The 18959-nt window shown below is 40.5% G+C and overlaps 2 protein-coding genes across 4 annotated transcripts; both read right to left on the bottom strand.

Annotated features, from left to right (window-relative positions):
- stx12 (syntaxin 12) lies at positions 1-10115 on the bottom strand. 2 transcript variants are annotated; one of them, XR_014569232.1, is made up of 11 exons: positions 10029-10115; positions 8110-8305; positions 7915-7984; positions 7320-7419; positions 6537-6674; positions 6336-6379; positions 4731-4836; positions 3545-3617; positions 2502-2584; positions 2022-2307; positions 1-1384 (listed from the first exon to the last, which is right to left on the bottom strand). XR_014569232.1 is itself a non-coding variant. In XM_083765112.1 (10 exons), exons 2-10 carry the CDS (start codon positions 8210-8212, stop codon positions 2215-2217), a joined length of 810 nt encoding a protein of 269 aa, XP_083621238.1. In that variant the 5' UTR covers positions 8213-8305; positions 10029-10115; the 3' UTR covers positions 1-2214. The 2 variants fall into 2 exon arrangements, 1 of the variants encoding a protein (XP_083621238.1); XM_083765112.1 differs by having other exon boundaries at positions 1-2307.
- Positions 10116-10558: 443 nt separating this feature from the next.
- Positions 10559-17652, bottom strand: LOC310864473 (tRNA selenocysteine 1-associated protein 1-like). Of its 2 annotated transcripts, none has more exons than XM_083773160.1 (9): positions 17503-17652; positions 16971-17068; positions 16684-16783; positions 16523-16575; positions 15797-15928; positions 14497-14613; positions 13715-13904; positions 11986-12016; positions 10559-11816 (listed from the first exon to the last, which is right to left on the bottom strand). In XM_083773160.1, the coding sequence occupies exons 1-9, from the start codon at positions 17524-17526 to the stop codon at positions 11653-11655; spliced, it is 909 nt and encodes a 302-aa protein (XP_083629286.1). In that variant the 5' UTR covers positions 17527-17652; the 3' UTR covers positions 10559-11652. The 2 variants fall into 2 exon arrangements, with proteins under 2 accessions (XP_083629286.1, XP_083629287.1); XM_083773161.1 differs by having other exon boundaries at positions 13715-13898.
- Between the last annotated feature and the right edge of the window lie 1307 nt (positions 17653-18959).

Below are 18959 nucleotides of genomic sequence, written 5' to 3'. Positions count from 1 at the left end.
GAAAGATCTGCACATTTATTTACGCATAGGCATACTGAAAAAGAAAATAAGAAAAAAAGAAAAGAAAAAAAACTGGCAGATAATCATTTAAAAACTGGTTGCATTTTACAGACAGTTCAGAATATTTAGGATGGTTTATAATAAAGGACTTATTGTTATTATATTATATATACAAAAATGTGTTTCAATCCATAATGGAAATCTTCCCATTCCGCTTACAGTAACTGCACGTATCACAGTACAGTACAGTCATCATCACATAGCATGTCCACCAGTACAGTACAGACATATTAGGTCCTACTGCTTCAAAGGCAACAATAACAAGGGAATGCAAGGATGAGTGCGTTTCGCTGCTATGCTAATGGACAGGGACGTGCAGAGAGTGTTAGAGGCAGGGGCTAAAAATCCCATAAGAGGGCACTTTTGGACCAAAATAGCAGATCTACAAGCTCTCAACGACGCGTTGAGAGCTTGTAGATCAGCTTCTTTCAGTGGTGCAACACAGCACTCAATATCTACTGCGGTGTTTAACGACATGGATTTCGAAACAAATTTGTTCAACACAAAATGCTACGTTCCAAGTGGGGGGAAAGCAATTCTCCTGAATGCTGCCTTCCGGTATATATGGCATGGAAAGGAGTGGCGTTTTGCATTTCTTTTACCACAGTAAATTCTGCATTATTAGTGGTCTCTCAGTTGTTTTACAGACGGGTAAAAGGGCAGGGGCTGAAGTCCCCTTTGATGTCTATGAGTGCACGTCCCTGATAATGCAAGCATACAGCTTTTTGCAAAGATGTCGATTATTCTTCTCTCATTTTTTTAATTACATCTAGAGATCACTGTGTGTGTCCACAGGCAAAAACAGTGCTATATATATCACAACCTCACATTACCTGAGAAATGCAAGGACCCAGAATCACATCGTCACACACCTTCCATGTTAGAACCAAGTGTACTGTACAGGTAATTAAACAAAAAAACAGAAGAGAATCATTTACAGTCCCTAAAAAAGCCAGAGGTGAATTTTATACCAACAGTGAAAGCCTTAAGCGTTATTCATAGTCTAATATTTTCGGTGGTGAGGTGACCGACCACCTAACTACAACATGACGTCACGGAGCAGCGGTGAAGAGCAAACCACCGCTCTACCCAGCCCTTCCCTCTGTTTTTACTCACCACCGCTCCATGTTATTTCAGCTCCGGTGGTCACCTCACCAGCGGAGCGGTGGTCACCTCACCAGCGGGGTCACCTCACCAGCGGAGCGGTGGTCACCTCACCAGCGGAGCGGTGGTCACCTCACCACCAAAAATCCATACTATGAATAGGCCTTTAGAGGATATGCGTGTGACATCATCATCATACCCGGAAGTTATGCGGGAACACCTACTGAGTGGCTTTCTGGCCTTGACAGCCCTGACACATCCAAACTGAAAAGTCCAATCTGTTTGCACTAAACAACGTTAAACTGACTTTGCCACTCAATTTGCCACTCCCATTATCCATGTGCATACCCTCTATTGGGTTCATACACAACTTAAGTTCCCACTTTGAAATCATTCGTAAAGTTAGCAATAATAATAATTTCCGTTTAGAAATGCAATGTATGTTAGTGTTAGTGCAGTAAATAAGACAAGATTTTTTTTAAATTAAATGATAGAAGAAATCTCATATTCCCCCAACTCCTTTTCACATTGTTCTATAAATCAGAAACAACAATATAATAATATGAATTTGTCCAGCCATGAATTACAGCAAAGGCTTTGCTTATTAAGCTCAGACCCATGCCAGAATGTTTCCTTCGTCCCCCCCGGTCCCGTTCCCCCCACCACATCCTTCAGCCCATGTAGTGCTCTGACTGCTACCATTAACCCCGTAAGCCTCGTCATCAACATGAAAAAGAGACGGTCTACAAGCTCACGACGTACCACGATATATATGTAGCGCATTGAGCGCTTGTAGATCGGGCACATTTCGGGAACATTTTGGAAAACTTCTGAACATTTCCGAAAATAACTCTTACCTATAATGAAATGCCAAAAGTAGGGATATAGCAGGTTGAAAGGGGTTAATGGATGGATGTTCCCTTTCAAAGATCTTTTCACACTCTTATGCTTGATCCTTCTTGACTTCAGGAGGGTGTGGGGTGGGGTGGGTGGGTGTTGATAAAATAAATATATAGCAGTGTGAGAAAGGATGGTTTTTCTCTCCTCTCTTCATCTAGACGCTTGCCAGATGATGATGCCGAGTATGACGAGCACTATGGAGACGACCATAGCTAAGATGCACATCTTCTTACGCGACTTTTGCTGTGGGGAAAGAGGTTGAAGTCAGGTGGCTAATGATGCTCAAAGTGTTCACTCAAAGAGGTGCTAAAATGGGGCACGCGGGTGAAATCACCCCTCAACGTCTTCTGACAGACATACTAGGGGTTGGAACATGCATCCAAGCAAGGCCAACCTAAAAGTGGGAGGCTTGTTGGCCTTGCGTGTTGTTCACTCACCTGGTAGTAAGCCGCTCTTTGCAGCTGTTCCGTTCCTCGTTCCACGTGAACCTCTGCATTCTCCACGTTGGCTTCGATGCTGTCTGCAGGACAAGAGAAATATCGAGATCAGTGTTTACCCCTAGGGTAGGTATTCTCACTAAAAAATGCAGTAATCCTGGTCTCTGTTCTGCCTCCCCTGGCTAGCCGGGGCGCCTGATGGAGGGGGAAGGAACTGGTCGGAATAACGTGTTCCTTCCACACGCTACGTCCAACCAGGGAAACTCCCCCCTGTCAGGTGTAAAGGAGCGACTTGGACACTCATGCATGAAGGAAGCATGTTCAAGTTCAAGTCCGTTGCTCTCCCCAGGATCACATTAGATAATTGACACAGGGGTGAAAAATTGGTTACAAAAATCGTGGGATAAAAAAATAAAAAAAGATCAGTGTTTATTTCACAGACTTAAAAACTTTGACGAAAAATGTTCGTCGACTACCTTTTTTTCCCACAGACAAAAACAAAAATATAAACTAAGCTACAATGACTAAAACTAAATATATTAATATTTTCTAAGCTACGATGACTAAAACTAAATATATAAATATTTTCACAATTTTGTCAACAAATAAAAACCAAGACTAAAATGTTAGGGAGGGACTAGTGAAGAAGACATCCAGTAGAACTAAAAGACAAGTCATTTTATATTTGGTTGCACTCAGGTGTTGCGCTCTGAAAATAGCAGATCTACAAGTTCACGTGAGCTTGTAGGTCAGCTATTTTCAGCCTGTATAAAATCTGTCATTACATTACAACGCCATCACGGCCTGCCAAAGTACATTTTAGTCGACAAAGATCTTATGATATAAGACTAAAACTAGACTAAACATTTCAGATGACAAAAATATGACTAAAACTAAATTACATTTCATTCCAAAAGACTAAACTAAATCAAAATCCGCTGTCATAATCAACACTGGACTATTGCAAGGACATCAAGCTTCCATACTTGGAGGTAAGCAAGTGTTGCACAAGTTGCACAAGTTTTAAAGTACAAATGACTCACCGATCATCTCTCCCTGATCGTGGATCATTACTGCCAGGTCCTTGAAGATCTGGTTTACATCCAAGATGTCCGACTGAAACAGACGATGAAAACTTACAACATGAACAGATGTTGTGCTATCCTGGCACCGGGACAAGATTTTGGATTTGCACGAAACAAAATTGGTTAGCCGTAGTTTTGTGTCCTATGATTGTGTGTTGGGAGTGTTGGGCGGGAACCCCTTTTGGTGTTTTAAGCATTATGTTATACTTTTAGCTATTGAAAAATAGCTAAATCTGCTATTTTTGAAAAATCGTGAAAATGTGGTGCAAATCTTTGAATATATTTCTTTCAACGTTTTTAACTCAAATCTTTACTTCTGGCGGGTCCCTGGAACAACATATTTTCAAATACCTTCCCAATATTTTGGACAATGAAAATAAAGTCTACTTTGATTCTTAGTAGCAGTTCCACAAACGTGCTTGAAGCTCCATTCTGAATGACATCCTGAATGTGTTTATGTCACGTTGATGGCATGCCATCCACACCCTGTACTTTTAATGGTGCTCTACGACCTCAAAACAGACACTCAAATGTCACCAAACATATCCAGTCAATTCTGGTAAATCTGTGATTTTTTGGGGGGGTTTTAAAAAGCAGATTGGGTGGTCCTCTCAGTTTGGATTTTTTATTTTATTGTTTTTAACAATATACCAACGCGTCTATCTAAACAGTTTAGACTCAAAGAAATGGAGCTCGACCGACACCAGGTTTCTGGGAGCAATGCTTTGGAGAGTACTAGAACACCGACTATTACTGATGTTTTGACGGATATTTTTGATATTTGAGAACTTTTAAATTAAAAACACACCAACATAACATAACGTTTCGATGTTTAAAAACATTTATGTAAGCATAAAAAAATTAAGAAAAAAATCAGGACACATTTTGCGAATAGAAAAAATAATAGCCGATATATTCGACTGATCAATATATCGGTCTGGCTCTAGTCTAGCCCATTTAGGCCTACGGCCGATTCTAAAAACGCCTTCTAAAGCCTGACCTAAGTTTTCTGAAAAACTTCAAATATGTATATAGCAGCATCATTTTTTTGTAATTTTTGAATACTGCACATACTGTACAGAACCCAAAAATGGGTTCCCGCCCAGAATGGGCTAGAAAGAAAGAAGAGAAATGAGTCACTCACCTCCAGCTGTCTTATGTTTGTCTCTCTCTCCTTGATGAGCTCCAGGTCTTCCTCCGTTATGGACGATTCCTCCAGCTGGGTGGTCGTCTGACCCCAGTCATCTTGACTTTACACACAAACCGTGAAATGTTATGTTCTTCAAACACATGGACAACACAGCACGGACGCTTGGGATAATGTGAGTGACATTTAGGTGTGGGAGTTAGCCGGGGTACAGTAGTAGGCGGGGTGAAACAGAGTCCAATACATACAAAATGTATTGAATAACACTTTGGCAGTCATATTTGGCTTAGTGATGTATCATGACAAACGCCCTGATTAACGCAGCACACTCCATAAGAGAGCACAATTTCTGTATACTCACTCTGGCCCCTTTTCCACCGGCTCAGTTCTTTTTGGTTCTTAGTCCATGAGCCAGAGCTCCAAAAACCTATATTAGATTGTTATCACCATGAAACTTCCCCAGTTGATTACTTACACAAAGACAATGATTTATGGTTTTACAAATCTTAAAACATTTAAAGGAAAAAGCTACTACTGTGGAAGGGTTATCATATATTAATTTACTATATTGATCCTATAAACAATTTAATATTAGGTATAGTTTTGCCCACTCAATTCATAATTAATGTTCCAATTTTAGAGGTCTGGCTCATGAACTAAAAACTGGTTCTGAACTGGTTCCCAAACGGTGGGGGGTCCCAGTGTCTCATTTGTGGGCTTGTTCCAAAACCTGCCCTACCAAGGAGATCATCTATGGCCAATTCAAGCTAGTATAAACTAAAACTTTTCTCTTCCTGGAATGTTAGGACACTGAAATACAACTAGAAAGATGCAATCCTGCGGAATTTGCGAGTGAGGTTGTTCCATTAGAACAGTTGGGTATGTCACCGTATACTGTCCAATCAGATGAGGCAAAGAGTTTGCTGGCCAATCGGAGGGGAGAATAGAGTTATTGCAATTTAAATGTTTTGAAATGATTCATGGGCTGGAGAGTGCAACAACAATAGTCTGCTTGCCTATAGGCAACCGCACTAATTAAGAAACCATTGTTCTTGCATTCATTAAAAAGATGGAATGCCGTGATTCCCCCCCACCCCCAAAACATGATCATCAGGTACTATGAGATTATACTAGGAGAAAGATTTTGTTTTAGTGTTCAAAAGTGTACAGAAAGTGTTTTTTATGTGGCCACACCCACCAGTTCATTAAGTATGCCTGGTTTACTTTTCAGGTGGGTGGTGATCCACCTGAACTGTTTTTGTATGATGGGGGGGAGAGGTTGATATTGTGATGTCACTAACGTGGTGTACTTCGATTGGGCCTTTTGACTCAAAGGCTTTTAGGAAGAAACCGAAAATACACAGGGAAGACATATTTCAATATTCTAACCGCACCCGGGGGACTATTAGAGTAATGTTAACTCCATAGTCACATACAAAACAGATAAAGTAACAATCACGGCACTCCATCGTTATAATAATTATAATAATAAGTGCAACAGGAATAAGAAAAGTAATTACAATAGATCACTCGATTATATTTTAAAAATACATTGTTCCGTTGCAGCCCTGTGCGGATGGAAATGAATGATGCTGAACTTACTTGTCAAAGGACACAAGCTGTTCATCGTTAGCACCATCCTCAGCCTGAAAGAGAAAGACTCAAAGATCACACCAATGTGCAATAAGCATTAAAATGAAGCCTCGATGACACAGATGTTCTGGGAACCTGAATTTCTGTTAGAATCATTAGTCCATTCTTCGTGGACCGAAGGGTACAGAGTCGCAAAAAGTAAAAACGTACCGAGAGGCGGGATCCGGCTCTGGCTCGGGCGACAGACTCCTTCTCCTTCTCGGCTGCGTGGCGCTGCACTGACTGGAAGTTGTTGAGTGCTGCGGAGAAGTCGTTCATCAGCCGTTCCCTCTGGATCTTCTGTTGTCTCTGAAGGTCAGAGGAGAATCCAGGGTGTTGAGGTCAGTCACAGAGGAGAGTCCAGGGTGTTTGTTGAGGTCAGACACAGAGACACAAGATGGCCAGAAAACGAGAGGGAAAGGGGGTGGAGGGGGAAAGAATGGGGGAAAGAATAGGGCAAAGAGTCATTCAGCTTGCAGATCATCAGTTCCCATAGACCAGGGGTGGGCAACTTTGACAATGGAGAGGGCCACTATAGTTCCACATTCACTCCAGAGGGCCACTATAGTTCCACACTCACTCCAGAGGTCCACGATAGTTCGACAATTACTCCAGAGGGCCCACATTGCATATTACTGTTGTAGCAAAAATCTACAAGCTCAAAACGCGTTGCAGTGCGATAAGCATTGTGATAAGCTATCACCAAAGGCATTTGCATATGTTGAGAAATTTTCATAATTGGCACATGTGACCATGTGACATGTCAAACTAGGGGGTTTTCATGATGCTGAATCCATTCCAAGCATTCGCTTTGCAAGAAAAATACTCATTTGGGCTAAAAACGGCCATAGCCACCAGCCGTTTTAGCACAAGGAATGTTTTTGTGCAAAACTAATGCTTGGGATGGATTCAGCATCATGAAAACATGGACATGGTTTAAATGTAAACACATACCTGTTCTGAAGGTGATGAAGGCAAAGGAATTGAACCCAAGTCTTTCAGGTGCTTATTAGTTTCTTTGGCCAGTTGGTTGGTATAGTGTTGTATCTGCTGCCTGCGAGATCACAAACGGGTTTGGAATTAAAGAAGCTTGAGGTTGTATAGAAGGAAGAGCGAGACAGAACGGTATGCAGAGAACTCGCCAGTTTGCCAACTCGCCGCGATTTAGTGCATTTTAGTTTTACTTCACCGTCATTTAAATTGCATTGAATTGAGAGAGAGGATAGTTGTTTAGAGTTAACACTAGAGAAAGTAGGAATGCTAAAAGTTTAAACACAAAAGTACCGAAACAATGTAATTCATTAGTCAACAACATCCTGAATTGGTAGGCCTACTTATCATTGGTATTCATATACCGGTACTCAACTTTTTATCATCATCTAGCTGACCATTTAATTGCACAAAATAATTTGATCACTTTGGAAATGAACTATAACATCTGTGGGTTTGACAGCATGTTAGTGTAACGATGAAGACATGGTAAACTGGCGAGTTCTCCGGTATCCGACAGAACAGTGTGCAATGACAACAAAGAGCTGTTGACACTTACAGTCGGTCCTGAAGTTCACTATTATCCTGTCTCGTCCCTACTTGGTTCACCATAGACTTGATCTGAGCAGCTGTCGGAGAAATAAACCAACATATAGTTTAGATTGAACCCTGCGCTGGAATCAACATCCAAACACAACATAGCGACGGATAGACAAGACAAAGAGCGGTTTGTTGAGAGAAAAAAAAAACATACTATTCTGTGTAATCTTTTGGATGTTGGAACTGCATGTTTGAATGAGAGTATTGAAGTCCCGAGGCGCCGCGGAGCGGTAGCTGTCTGCATTTCCGTAAGACATGGCTGCTGTCGGAGGCGTTGGCGAGGCTTAGATTGGAGAGACCGGATCTTATCTGGAGGCAGACGTCTGTAGAGGCTCGACCCGAAGACAATGCTGTAGAACGTAAAATAATGACATATTGTTAAGGGTAGGATCCTGATCAATATACTAGTGATGCACCGAATATTCGTCCACAAAAAATATTCTGCCGAAAATGGCTAAAAATGCATTTTCGGCCCGAATAGGCCCAAAATATATCACCGAATTGTGTATGCAATGAATGCATTCAAAAGTGCTGAATAAATATTTTATGGACCCATAATAGTGATTATTATTTAAGTTAAGTTTTACCATGACAACAATGGTAGGAAAAAATATATATAATATTAATCATACTCGGCTATTTGGTATTTGGTTTTCGGCCAACTGTTTCCTATATTCTATATTCTGCCAAGAATTTCCCTTTCGGTGCATCCCTACAATATACTAACATACTTGACTAAAATATGCAAAACCTGTGAGGACAGCAGAATAACTTATTTTGATAGATACTATGCAGAGAACAGAGCACATGGTTGGTTATTTACGGTAGTTATTCACATATGTGTTGTTTAGATAGATATATACTAGTTTCCCTTGAACACCAAATAGTAAATACTAAGAATGTTATTTACATAACATGCATTCGTTAGGTTTGTTTTTCTGGTATAGCGTTAGTTACTTTTAGCCTAAGGCAACCACCAGATGCTATCTGATGTCATCTTCTACAGATTAAATAATAAGTTGCTTGCAACTAAGTTACTTTGTAGCACATGTTTTTACATTGTAGTGTACTCACTTACCCTGTGTTGTTTATTGACAGATATGGTTCATAATATAACACATGCTGATGTTCCACAACATTCAAGTACATCTGGGGTCCAACACAGGTCATTGCTGTGAGTGACTGTTCTGCTTTGTGGTACTACAGGCCCAGTTGTTGGTGTCCAACTGTATTATGGTTGCCTGTAACCTCATAATATGGTAGTTAGTTACTCATGTTTATTACCGGTATGCATTATCGTCTGGGGTTTGCCAATTGTCTTGTTGATGTATTGTCATGTTTTTTTTAACTATAAAAACTACACAGAACTAGCTAAAATACAAAGAGCTTGATTGATTGCATTTTTTATTTCAGTATGCAGAATGGGTACATTTCATACAAAAGCACAAGTCAAAGCAAAAACTGTTACTTTGTGGACGAACCATAAAGCACTAAACTATCCTAAATGAGCACCTCAGTAAAGACGGTTCTTAAAAAAGGGCAGAGAAAGTAGTCACCTACCAAGACGGAATTTTGATTGATTTGTTTGATTGAAGTATTTATTAACAGTTTGAAGAATTACAGTACATTTCAAGCACAACTCAATACAAAAAACTGTTAACAGTGAGTGGATGACACTATACACTTGTTTACAAGAGGGTCCACCCGGTTGTTCAATTCATCATAACATTTAACGGGTCGAACCTTTAAACCTATATTGGAAAATAATGTTAGCTCATGCTAGCTTGGCAACATCGTATTGCCAAGAAGGCAGTGGTTATCTGTCCAGATAGCATGTTGCCAATAAAGGACAGATAACCCATGCCTTATTGTGACGGTACAATGCAAGAATGACAGGTCATAACATCATCTGATAGCTAACGGTTAGCCATTAGCGTCGAGCTGTAAAAGGATGTTAGAATTAGCTCGCGGACAGACTGGGACAGTTACTCATTGGGGTAAAGCACATCCTATTGTAGCAACAGCTTCCACTAAACGTATCATGGATGTGAAAAATAACGGGGAAGTACTTGCATATTCGTCTGTTAAAATGAGAATTCCGTCAACAGTAGCTGGTTTTGGTTTTTCCTCCACCCCAGAAGAGAAATGCTAGACTTCCTAGTCTGGCGTGCGACGTCATCACGTAACGTACTCTATGGTGTGACCCCATACTCTAAGCCCCCACCCCCCCCCCCCCCCCCCCCTTAGTCACACGCGCGCCCTCTCGCGCTCTCCAAATATACACATACACATGCACTGTATAGGCCTATATAGCTTTGATGTACTGTATGTTATACAACACATCAAAGTAAAAAATAGTCCAATTAAAGGTGTCCTCTCACGAAGAAAGAAACACATTTAGAGAAATGATCCTTGCTGAGGAATTAAATGGAAAACAGATTATAACTGTAAACAGCTCATGGATGGCTAGCCCCCCTACTTTGGTCATTGGAGTACCTTGTGACAGTCATGAGGTTGCTGGTTGCTTGCTTCCACAGGGCCTAATAAAAGCCAAAAGATTGTGTGTGTTTGAAGGGGGGAGGGGGCACAAATTCAGCCTGGACTTTAGTTATCAGTTTATTTCAATGGAAAACACAAAACAAAATAATTATACAATGACATGGCTTTACACAACCTATTTAGAGGGAATGAAACATTCATTGTCTTCTAATAACATACAAGATTCATTTTCTTGGGCCAGAATGGGTAAAGACTCCAAAGAGATGCCAGTAAATAAAAAATAAAAACATTTTTTTGAACAAGTAAATGCTGTATAAAGAAGAGTAAAGACCTCATTGCATAGAGCTATGTATGGAAGTAAGATCACACAAAAGTTATGTAATGGCAAAGTGTACACATGCAAGGTGCCAAAGTAAGTAGTTACAAACAGGAGTTCCAGCAAGTGACATAAGTGTTGACCATTGTAATGTGCCAATATTTTGTCAATGTTTCTTTGAGAATTGCAGGCAACCATTTGCTACAACCAAGATGACCATAGCAGAAAAAAATGCCTATTTCACTTGGATTCAACGTGTCATTTCAGATAGAAAGAAAACGTTTGTACATACAGTAAATGTGACTCACCCATAGAAATTCTCTTTTTGTTAATCTTTGTACATTGCATGTGTACATTTGAGGGGTGCCAGCCCCTCCTATACACAGGTTTAATGTTTGTCTTTAGTTCAATGTTTGTTCAATGTAGTTCAATGTTTGTTTTGCCATTGACAATGAAGGGAAAATGTCATAATGTGCCTCATTACGTCATATTGTCTATGTATTTTTAATGGCGTTTAATGTTTGTGTTGGCATCACCATAACATCACCGAATCAACAGGAGTTAGACTTTAATATATTAGCGCCCCTCACTTCACACGGGTGTGATTTTTGAATTTACACTGCCTTACCGGCAAGGACGTAATTTCAAAAGCTAGCAAAAATGGTTTGGTATTTGTACTTTGGGTTCAATTCAAGTTTAAAAATGCAGGAAAGAAAAAAGACAAAGGGGGGGGGGGGGGGGGGGGGGGGGAAGGCATTTTACACAGTAAAATCCTCAAGTGTTCATTTAACTCTGTGTGTACAAAATGAAACCAAATAGATCCATACTCTGGATTTTACAGTGTACTGTCAAGGAGAAAACATGGCAAGAGTCCTTTGAGGCTCAACTATAAACGGATTCTGGTATGCCTGAAGTAGCTTTAAAGTCCTGTTCTGTAGAGATGTCCAATGGCTGCCAGTGACACTCACTAAGAGCATCATACAGCTCTTCACTGAGTTCCATAAACCGTTTGTTGGCTTCTACCACATTCAGCTCTGAGTTGGGGTCTGTAATAAATGGACAGTTTCATGAAAATTCATTGCACAGTAGTGACAAACATTGGGAATAGATTTGGGAATTCTTGTTTGCCAAGTTGTACTGTTAGCAAAAATATGCTAATCAGCCCAGAGTGATTTTCCACTGTGGACATGTTTTAGGGACACTGAAAATACTAACCTTCCAGGCCATCATCCTCAGCGGCAGTTTCCTAAAAAAGGGTGAAGCGTATCAGGTCATAACAACAAAGAATCAATATACTGTAGATTATAGATTAAAAAACAAGACATTTAAGACAATTAAGCAAGGAGCGAGGAGAACAGCAGCAGACTCAGGTCCTCCTCATTTCCTATGCTTGCGTCCTTTCCTTGCATCTTATATAGTAAACGAGAAGAGCAAGGTCATTTCTAAAAGAAGGTACGGTCATCTACGTCAATGTCTCTATCCAGCTGGCAGACTGCAACCGAGAGTCTGGGAGGCAAACTGCAGCCGGGGAGGTCGATGGAATGCATTGCAGTCAATGAGGGCCAGGTGGACTAGCTTATGAACAAACACTATTATTTCTGAACGTGTTGCTTTTTAACGATATGATCCAAGCAGTGTTGTTTTTGGCAGCAATTTTTTATTTTAGTTTTAGTCCTTAGTCTTTTGAATAGTTTTCCTTTAGTTTTTTTTAGTCACATTTTAGTCACGTCTTAGTGTCTAGTTTTAGTCGACTAAATTTCATGCGATTTTAGTATACTAAATCTACAGGTGATTTAGTCGACTAAAAGGTGTTTTGGTGGGCCTTGATGCCGTCCTAATGAGTGTTTTTTACACTTGCTAAAAATAGCCGATTTACAAGCTCACAACGCGTCGCAACGGGTTTGTTTTTTTGTTTTGTTTTTCATGTTTTAGTTTTTTTTGTTTTCTCTCTCTTTTTCTCTGTTTTTCTCCCCCCCCCACAATAAGCCATTGGCTTATTACATTACAATAATACATGTAATGTAATGTCTTTGCTTTTTGACCAAAATAAAACTGAACTGAACTTTGTGACCTTGTTCTTGAAAGGTGCTATATAAATAAGTGTCCAATCCTGCTTAATTTAAACTCCATGCTGATCTATTTCATGGAGACAGGAGAGATGATCAGAGGAGCAGAGTTTTTACCACCATAATTAAGACCAGGATCAAAGAATGGACATAGTCTCTCAGTGAAGGAGCAGCCAGTGAAAGAGTAGAGAACTCTGGTCTCCACGTCATAAAAGGAGACCAGACCCTCCTCATAATCCACAAACACTCCCACTGTCTGGACATTCTCTCTTCCCTTTCCCAATAGTCTTATAGTCCAGTAACCTTTGTTGGGCTGGTATCAGTGTGTGGTTCCTACCAGTGTTGTTTTTGGCAGCTATTTTTTATTTTTGTTTTAGTCATTAGTCTTTTGAATAGTTTTCCTTTAGTTTTAGTCACATTTTAGTCACCAGGAATGTCTTAGTGTCTAGTTTTAGTCGACTAAATGTCATGCAATTTTAGTCGACTAAATCTACAGGTTATTTAGTCGACTAAAATGTGTTTTGGTGGGCCTTGATGCCGTCCTAATGTTTTTACAGCTTGTAATCAGCTATTTTCAGCATGCAACCAAGAGTAAAATGACTTATATTGGATCTTGTCCACTAGTCCCTTCCTAACATTTTAGTCTAGTTTTTATTTGTCGAGGAAATTGTCAGTATATTTAGTCTTAGTTTTAGTCATCATAGCTTAGTTTTCATTTAGTTTCCATTTAGTTTTTGTCAGTGGAAAAAGGTAGGCGACGAACATTTTTCGTCTTAGTTTTAGTCGACGAGAACAACACTGGATCCAAGCAGTAATGTCTTAATTTATATACACTGTCATACTGTCAAGATGTAAGCTGACTGATAAAGGGAACTTACCTGAGGCTGTGGTGGAGGATATTGAGTGTAATCATACTGGTTGTAGCCATAGTTTCCTCCATTCTGGTCATAACCCCAGTTTGCATAGTACCCGTTTCCAGAATAGGTCTGCTGTTGGTACGGTTGGTAGTTTTCTCTGTATCCTCCTGAGTTTGACTGCCACGATCTGTCTGGTTGTCTGTTCCTAAAACTCACAAGAGAACAAAGAGCAGATTGAAAGTTTCACATGACAGATCACGCTCAAAGTTTGTCTGTCCATTATCTGGATATCTTGTACGATTATGAATGGATTCGCACATGAACTTGGAGGCGAGAGGAATAGCTCATTAACCTTTTATGCCAATTGACTAAAATGAGGGCTTGTCAGTGGGAATGGCCCGTTCAAATGCACACAACGTGTCAACAGATTAACCACGTAAAAAAAAAAAAAGTTATCGTGGACCCTGGTGACCGTTTTGTTGTCAACCTCCAGAGGCCACTAACTGTTGGTATCGCGCGCAACAAATTCACAGGACTGCGCTCACGTAAATACACTTGTGTTGTCGCACCGCAACTTCTCAGAGCAAAAACGCAGGTCTCATTGAAAATGAACTATAGGCGCGTTTTATCACTCCCCGTTTGCAAGGCCCTTTAATGCATCATGGAGTTCTATCGGTCAAAAGTACCAACGTGTTGGCAGAGGTCTGTGCTAGTTTTTTCCATTTGGAAGATGGAAGAAATACAGATTGGGTTTTAGAGGTTATTGAGAGACGAGTCATGATGACATACGCATTGCAACTTACTTGTTTGCAGCTAGACTCAGTCGGAGCGGTTTTCCTCCGAGACCCACTGCCCCCTGACACTCCTCCAATGCCTTTTTCTGGAGCCTCTCGTCAGGGAACTGAACAAACCCACACCCTCTGAACACAGACAGTCAGTTTAGCCACTAAAAACAATTAAGAGGGCCATTGTATATAGCAGTGGTTCTCAACCAGTGGACCTTGAGGTGGGCCCCCAACTAATTGATGGAGTTGGTAACCAAATGGACCCCTATACTCTTGGGAGTGTAAAATGTGCATTTTACGCTCTCTGGAGTTAAATTATTGTTAAACATCAGCATGACTTAATTTACAAGAAGTCTACACAATTAGAGTATGTAGAATAATTGTTATTTTGATTGTTTGCCTGTTATCTCTCCTATGGCACCACATAAATACAGCATGGAATTGTAGACAACATCACAAGTTTTGGGTCTGAGAGGTTAAATCTCATCAAATGGTGGTCTGTGGGCCCAGGCCGTAGCGTAACGGTCTGGGCACCGGACTGGTGATCCAGTCGCGGTGTGCCGCGGGTTCGACTCCCGAACCCGACACGGCCTTTACCGCATGTCATCCCCCCATCTCTCTCCCGTTTCCTGTCAGCCTACTATCTGTCCCTTAAAAAATCAATAAAAGGCGTAAGCTGCAAAAAAATATCTTAAAAAAAAAAGAAAAAAAAAATGGTGGTCTGTGACTCAAATGCCGAATAAATATTGGGTCTTGATATGAAAAGGGTTGAAAACCACTGGTATAGAGCATTCAACTTTTTGGTTTAAAAAAATCCTGTCACCTCAGTGGAAATAAGTCTTCGGACTTCACTACTGTGAAATCCTTGAATCGCTGATTACACTGATGTATTATGATTGCTTTTTAAAATATATCAAATAAAATAAAATAAAATCTATTAGGTGGGACCCCTCTATAAATAAAGTAGTTTCTATGGCAATCAGCCTGTCTGCTGCACTGCTGAACTGTAGAAGGTGCTCCGTCACCTGTATGTTTTATTTTAGGCTATTTATAGTTTGCACATTTTCCCCTCAATGAAATGAAACAGTTACATTTGTAAATCGCCACAATTTAAATGCATTATTATTCGCCGTTAGAATGGTTGAACCAGTGAGCCGGGTGATCCAATCCTACGCTCGCATAACTTTGTCGGATTCATGACCTTCGGCATCTAATAATATTGTCACTTAGTTAAAACATTCCCAAAATAGGGACGGCGGGGTTAATGTGGTTAAGCACAGACCACAGTTAAGTGATTATAGTCAAGGGGTCGACTCACTTCGAGTTACCCGTGCTGTCTAGGATCACTTTCCCGCCACGACAGGAGGGGTAACGGTTGTAGAAGAACTCGTACAGCATGCCGTCATCCACTTCTGGTGTGAGATCACCAACAAACAGGGAGAACATCTGACTGTGATGGAGAGAAGAAAAGACTGGCGTCTCAATGATCCACGTTGATGATTATTTTGTCCCGACTTTGGGCCGTTTCCATCCATCCTTAAATTGTGACTGAGGACTATAGAGCACCGAAGTCTGACGTCAATATCGGTAGAGGGCGCAAATCCACGGGTTCATGTACTTTTTATTTGCATTGTAATCCCCATAGGAGGATTTGAGATCGCCTCAAATAATAACTGTTTGAAAAATAAACAAATCATCCAGGCCACTTCACTCATATGGATATGAAGAATCAAAACGCTATTGTTACTGCTACTGAATTAGTTTTCGCTAGAAACAGACTGTATCATATATGAGTGACTGACTGTCATAAACGATAGAGACACCGACAATAACACAGAGACAGCTTGTTTATTTTTGGACCACAAAGCTTATGTGAAACAATTTTAAGATGACCCCATGTTATTCTCCATAGAGAAATTACTTCCGTAAACCAGGGGATGAGCGAGTGACGTCAGGACTTCAGCGCTCTATTACTACTATTGAAACTTCATCATACCTCTTTCAGAATCAATCAATTGTCTTTCACACAGACAGCAGCACTCACCCACTTTCCCCTTGTTTCCCAAAAGTTGCTCGGTTTAACTTGAATCTTCTAGCCTGCATGAAATCAACAACATGTTATAAAGCAAGCATGACTTCTGTCTCATTGCGTCTGTTAACTGAAATGTGGACAAATCTAACATTTTGGGAAAATGGACATTTTACTGGATTGGATCCCGGCAGGGCTTTTCCATTGACTTTACGCAGACATCTTTCAGCCGTTCCCTCGTCTGTCAGTTCCACAAAGCAGTAACCCAAAGCACCCCTGGGTAGTTTAAATAAAACATATACAGATGAAAAAAATGTAATATATATTGAAATGTTATTTTAATTTAGAGGATAGCCCCTTCAGATGCATCATCTCGTTTTAGAGGGGGTCCTCGGAATAAAAGAATCAGTAACATTTTTATGTAAAAAGGGCCAAATCAAATTAAAATAAGTACTATAGTTACCCTGTCACTTTGTTCCGTATGATCCGCACATTTATCACCTGTTCACCCATAGTCCCAAAGGCTCGGGTCACAAACTTCTCGTCCATGTAGGGCTCCAACTATAACAAGGACAAGGAAATCATGCATTGATTGATTGAATGATTTAAGTATTTATTAACAGTTTATTGCAGAATTAGTACATTTCAAGCACAACTCAATACAAAAAACGTGGACGACCCAATAAAGTACTACACTTGTTTACAAGAGGGTCCACCTTTGTTCAATTCATCATAACATACAAATATGCCCTTCTATATAGCCAAAGAACAGGAAATCATCATCATAAAGGAGGCATGACTTAATTTTATGACTGTTAGTACAATTTCAGCGTGGATTTACTATGTGGTACTCTTTAAGCATTGATGGCAGCAATGCTTTTGTTGTAGCTGCTGCAACATTCGCTTTATTTATCATAATACAACTTATGTGGAGGTTGGTGAGCTAACAACGATAGTTAAACCTAGCTGCATTTTCTTTTTATAGAATAACTCACATTCCCCATCCATAGGGTGCTCATGGTGACGGTGTAGCTCTAGAGATCGACAATTTAAATATCCTTTTTCGGAAAATGTAGTTTGCAAGATCACCCGTAAACACAAACGATCTGGTTGTTAATCCTCTGAACATGAAACACACGCGCGTCGCACACGTTACACGTCACGTCACAGCGTCGGTGGCGCTTAAACAAAACGTCACGCAAGGAACACCGAAATGTGTGACCCATCGAATTACGTGACTATGGCGACAGCAAGAGGACAAAAAATTAAATAAAGCGATACACCCACACACCCACAGACACTTTGTCTCATTTCCGTTGCAAGTTTGCACTGAACACTTTCATAAACGGAACAAAACAGTTTAGCTTGAAACTTTGCAAGCTAATGGAAAGAAACAGTTTGTGTGGAGACCTGGAGCTGTCGCCATGACAACACAAATATACAAGCATAAGCCCAATCAATGTATTTATATCCACGGCTTCCTTGACAATTACCTAAACATGAGAGAGATGCGCCAAATATGCGCACGCACGATGATTCCATTCACACCCCTCTCTCTCTCTCTCTCTCTCTCTCTCTCTCTAGTCTCCTCACATGACCATGATCATGAAATGGAAAGCAAAATACAGCACGATAGTTTCACATGCCACGCATAGACTTGTTGGTGTAGGCTACTGCGCAGCAATGGCATTTGGCCTGGGTCCTTATTGGTATAGGTTAATATTAATATCAAACCTATTAACCTATTGTTCAAGCTTCACACTCCAATACAAATTAAACTATTTGAATAAAGGTTGTACACATCAGGCCTATAGCAAGCCACCACAGATCATATAGGCTGCATGGCTAACAGGGCTTGGGCACTATACCATATACAATCTATATCATTTGATAAAGCCAAAGGCATATTAAAAACATGACTTGTACACCCAATGGAAATATAAACTTCACGGAATATATAGGTTACCACTTCGAATTATAACAATCGGTTCAAGATTATCTGAATATCGCACAATTAAATATCATCTTCTTTGCAACGAGCCATTGCGCTGAGCAATGTCAGTGTTTACCTATACTTGTGAAATGTGAGGACCTCTGCTTGAATTCATGGTGTGTGGGGCACCGACGATCTGCAAGCTCACAACGCGCTGCATGTGACATATGCGCACGCACGATGATTCCATTCACACCCCTCTCTCTCTCTCTCTCTCTCTCTCTCTCTCTCTCTCTCTCTCTCTCTCTCTGCACCCTCTCTCTCTCTCTCTCTCTCTCTCTCTCTCTCTCTCTCTCTCTCTCTCTCTCTCCTCACATGACCATGACCATGAAATGGAAAGAAAAATACAGCACGATATAGTTTCACATGACACGCATAGACTTGTTGGTGTAGGCAGCAGGCTACTGCGCAATGGCATTTGAACTGGGTCCTTATTGGTAGGTTAATATCCACACTTTC

The sequence above is a fragment of the Protomyctophum parallelum genome, assembly GCF_964188405.1.
Source record: "Protomyctophum parallelum genome assembly, chromosome: 1".
Taxonomy (NCBI): domain Eukaryota; kingdom Metazoa; phylum Chordata; class Actinopteri; order Myctophiformes; family Myctophidae; genus Protomyctophum; species Protomyctophum parallelum.
This window is presented reverse-complemented; position numbering and strand designations above follow the sequence as displayed.

Bases quoted from the DNA above. Each gene is read 5' to 3' on its own strand.
- stx12 (XM_083765112.1), bottom strand. From the start codon at position 8,212: ATGTCTTACGGAAATGCAGACAGCTACCGCTCCGCGGCGCCTCGGGAC. The intron at 7,985-8,109 runs GTATGTTTTTTT...TTTCTCCGACAG, and splicing joins CCAAAAGATTACACAGAATA to CTGCTCAGATCAAGTCTATG. The intron at 2,308-2,501 runs GTGAGTGAACAA...CTTTCCCCACAG, and splicing joins AAAGAGCGGCTTACTACCAG to CAAAAGTCGCGTAAGAAGAT.
- LOC310864473 (XM_083773160.1), bottom strand. From the start codon at position 17,526: ATGAGCACCCTATGGATGGGGAAT. The intron at 16,784-16,970 runs GTAACTATAGTA...TAAACTACCCAG, and splicing joins ATACGGAACAAAGTGACAGG to GGGTGCTTTGGGTTACTGCT. The intron at 16,576-16,683 runs GTAAAATGTCCA...GATTTCATGCAG, and splicing joins CCCTGCCGGGATCCAATCCA to GCTAGAAGATTCAAGTTAAA.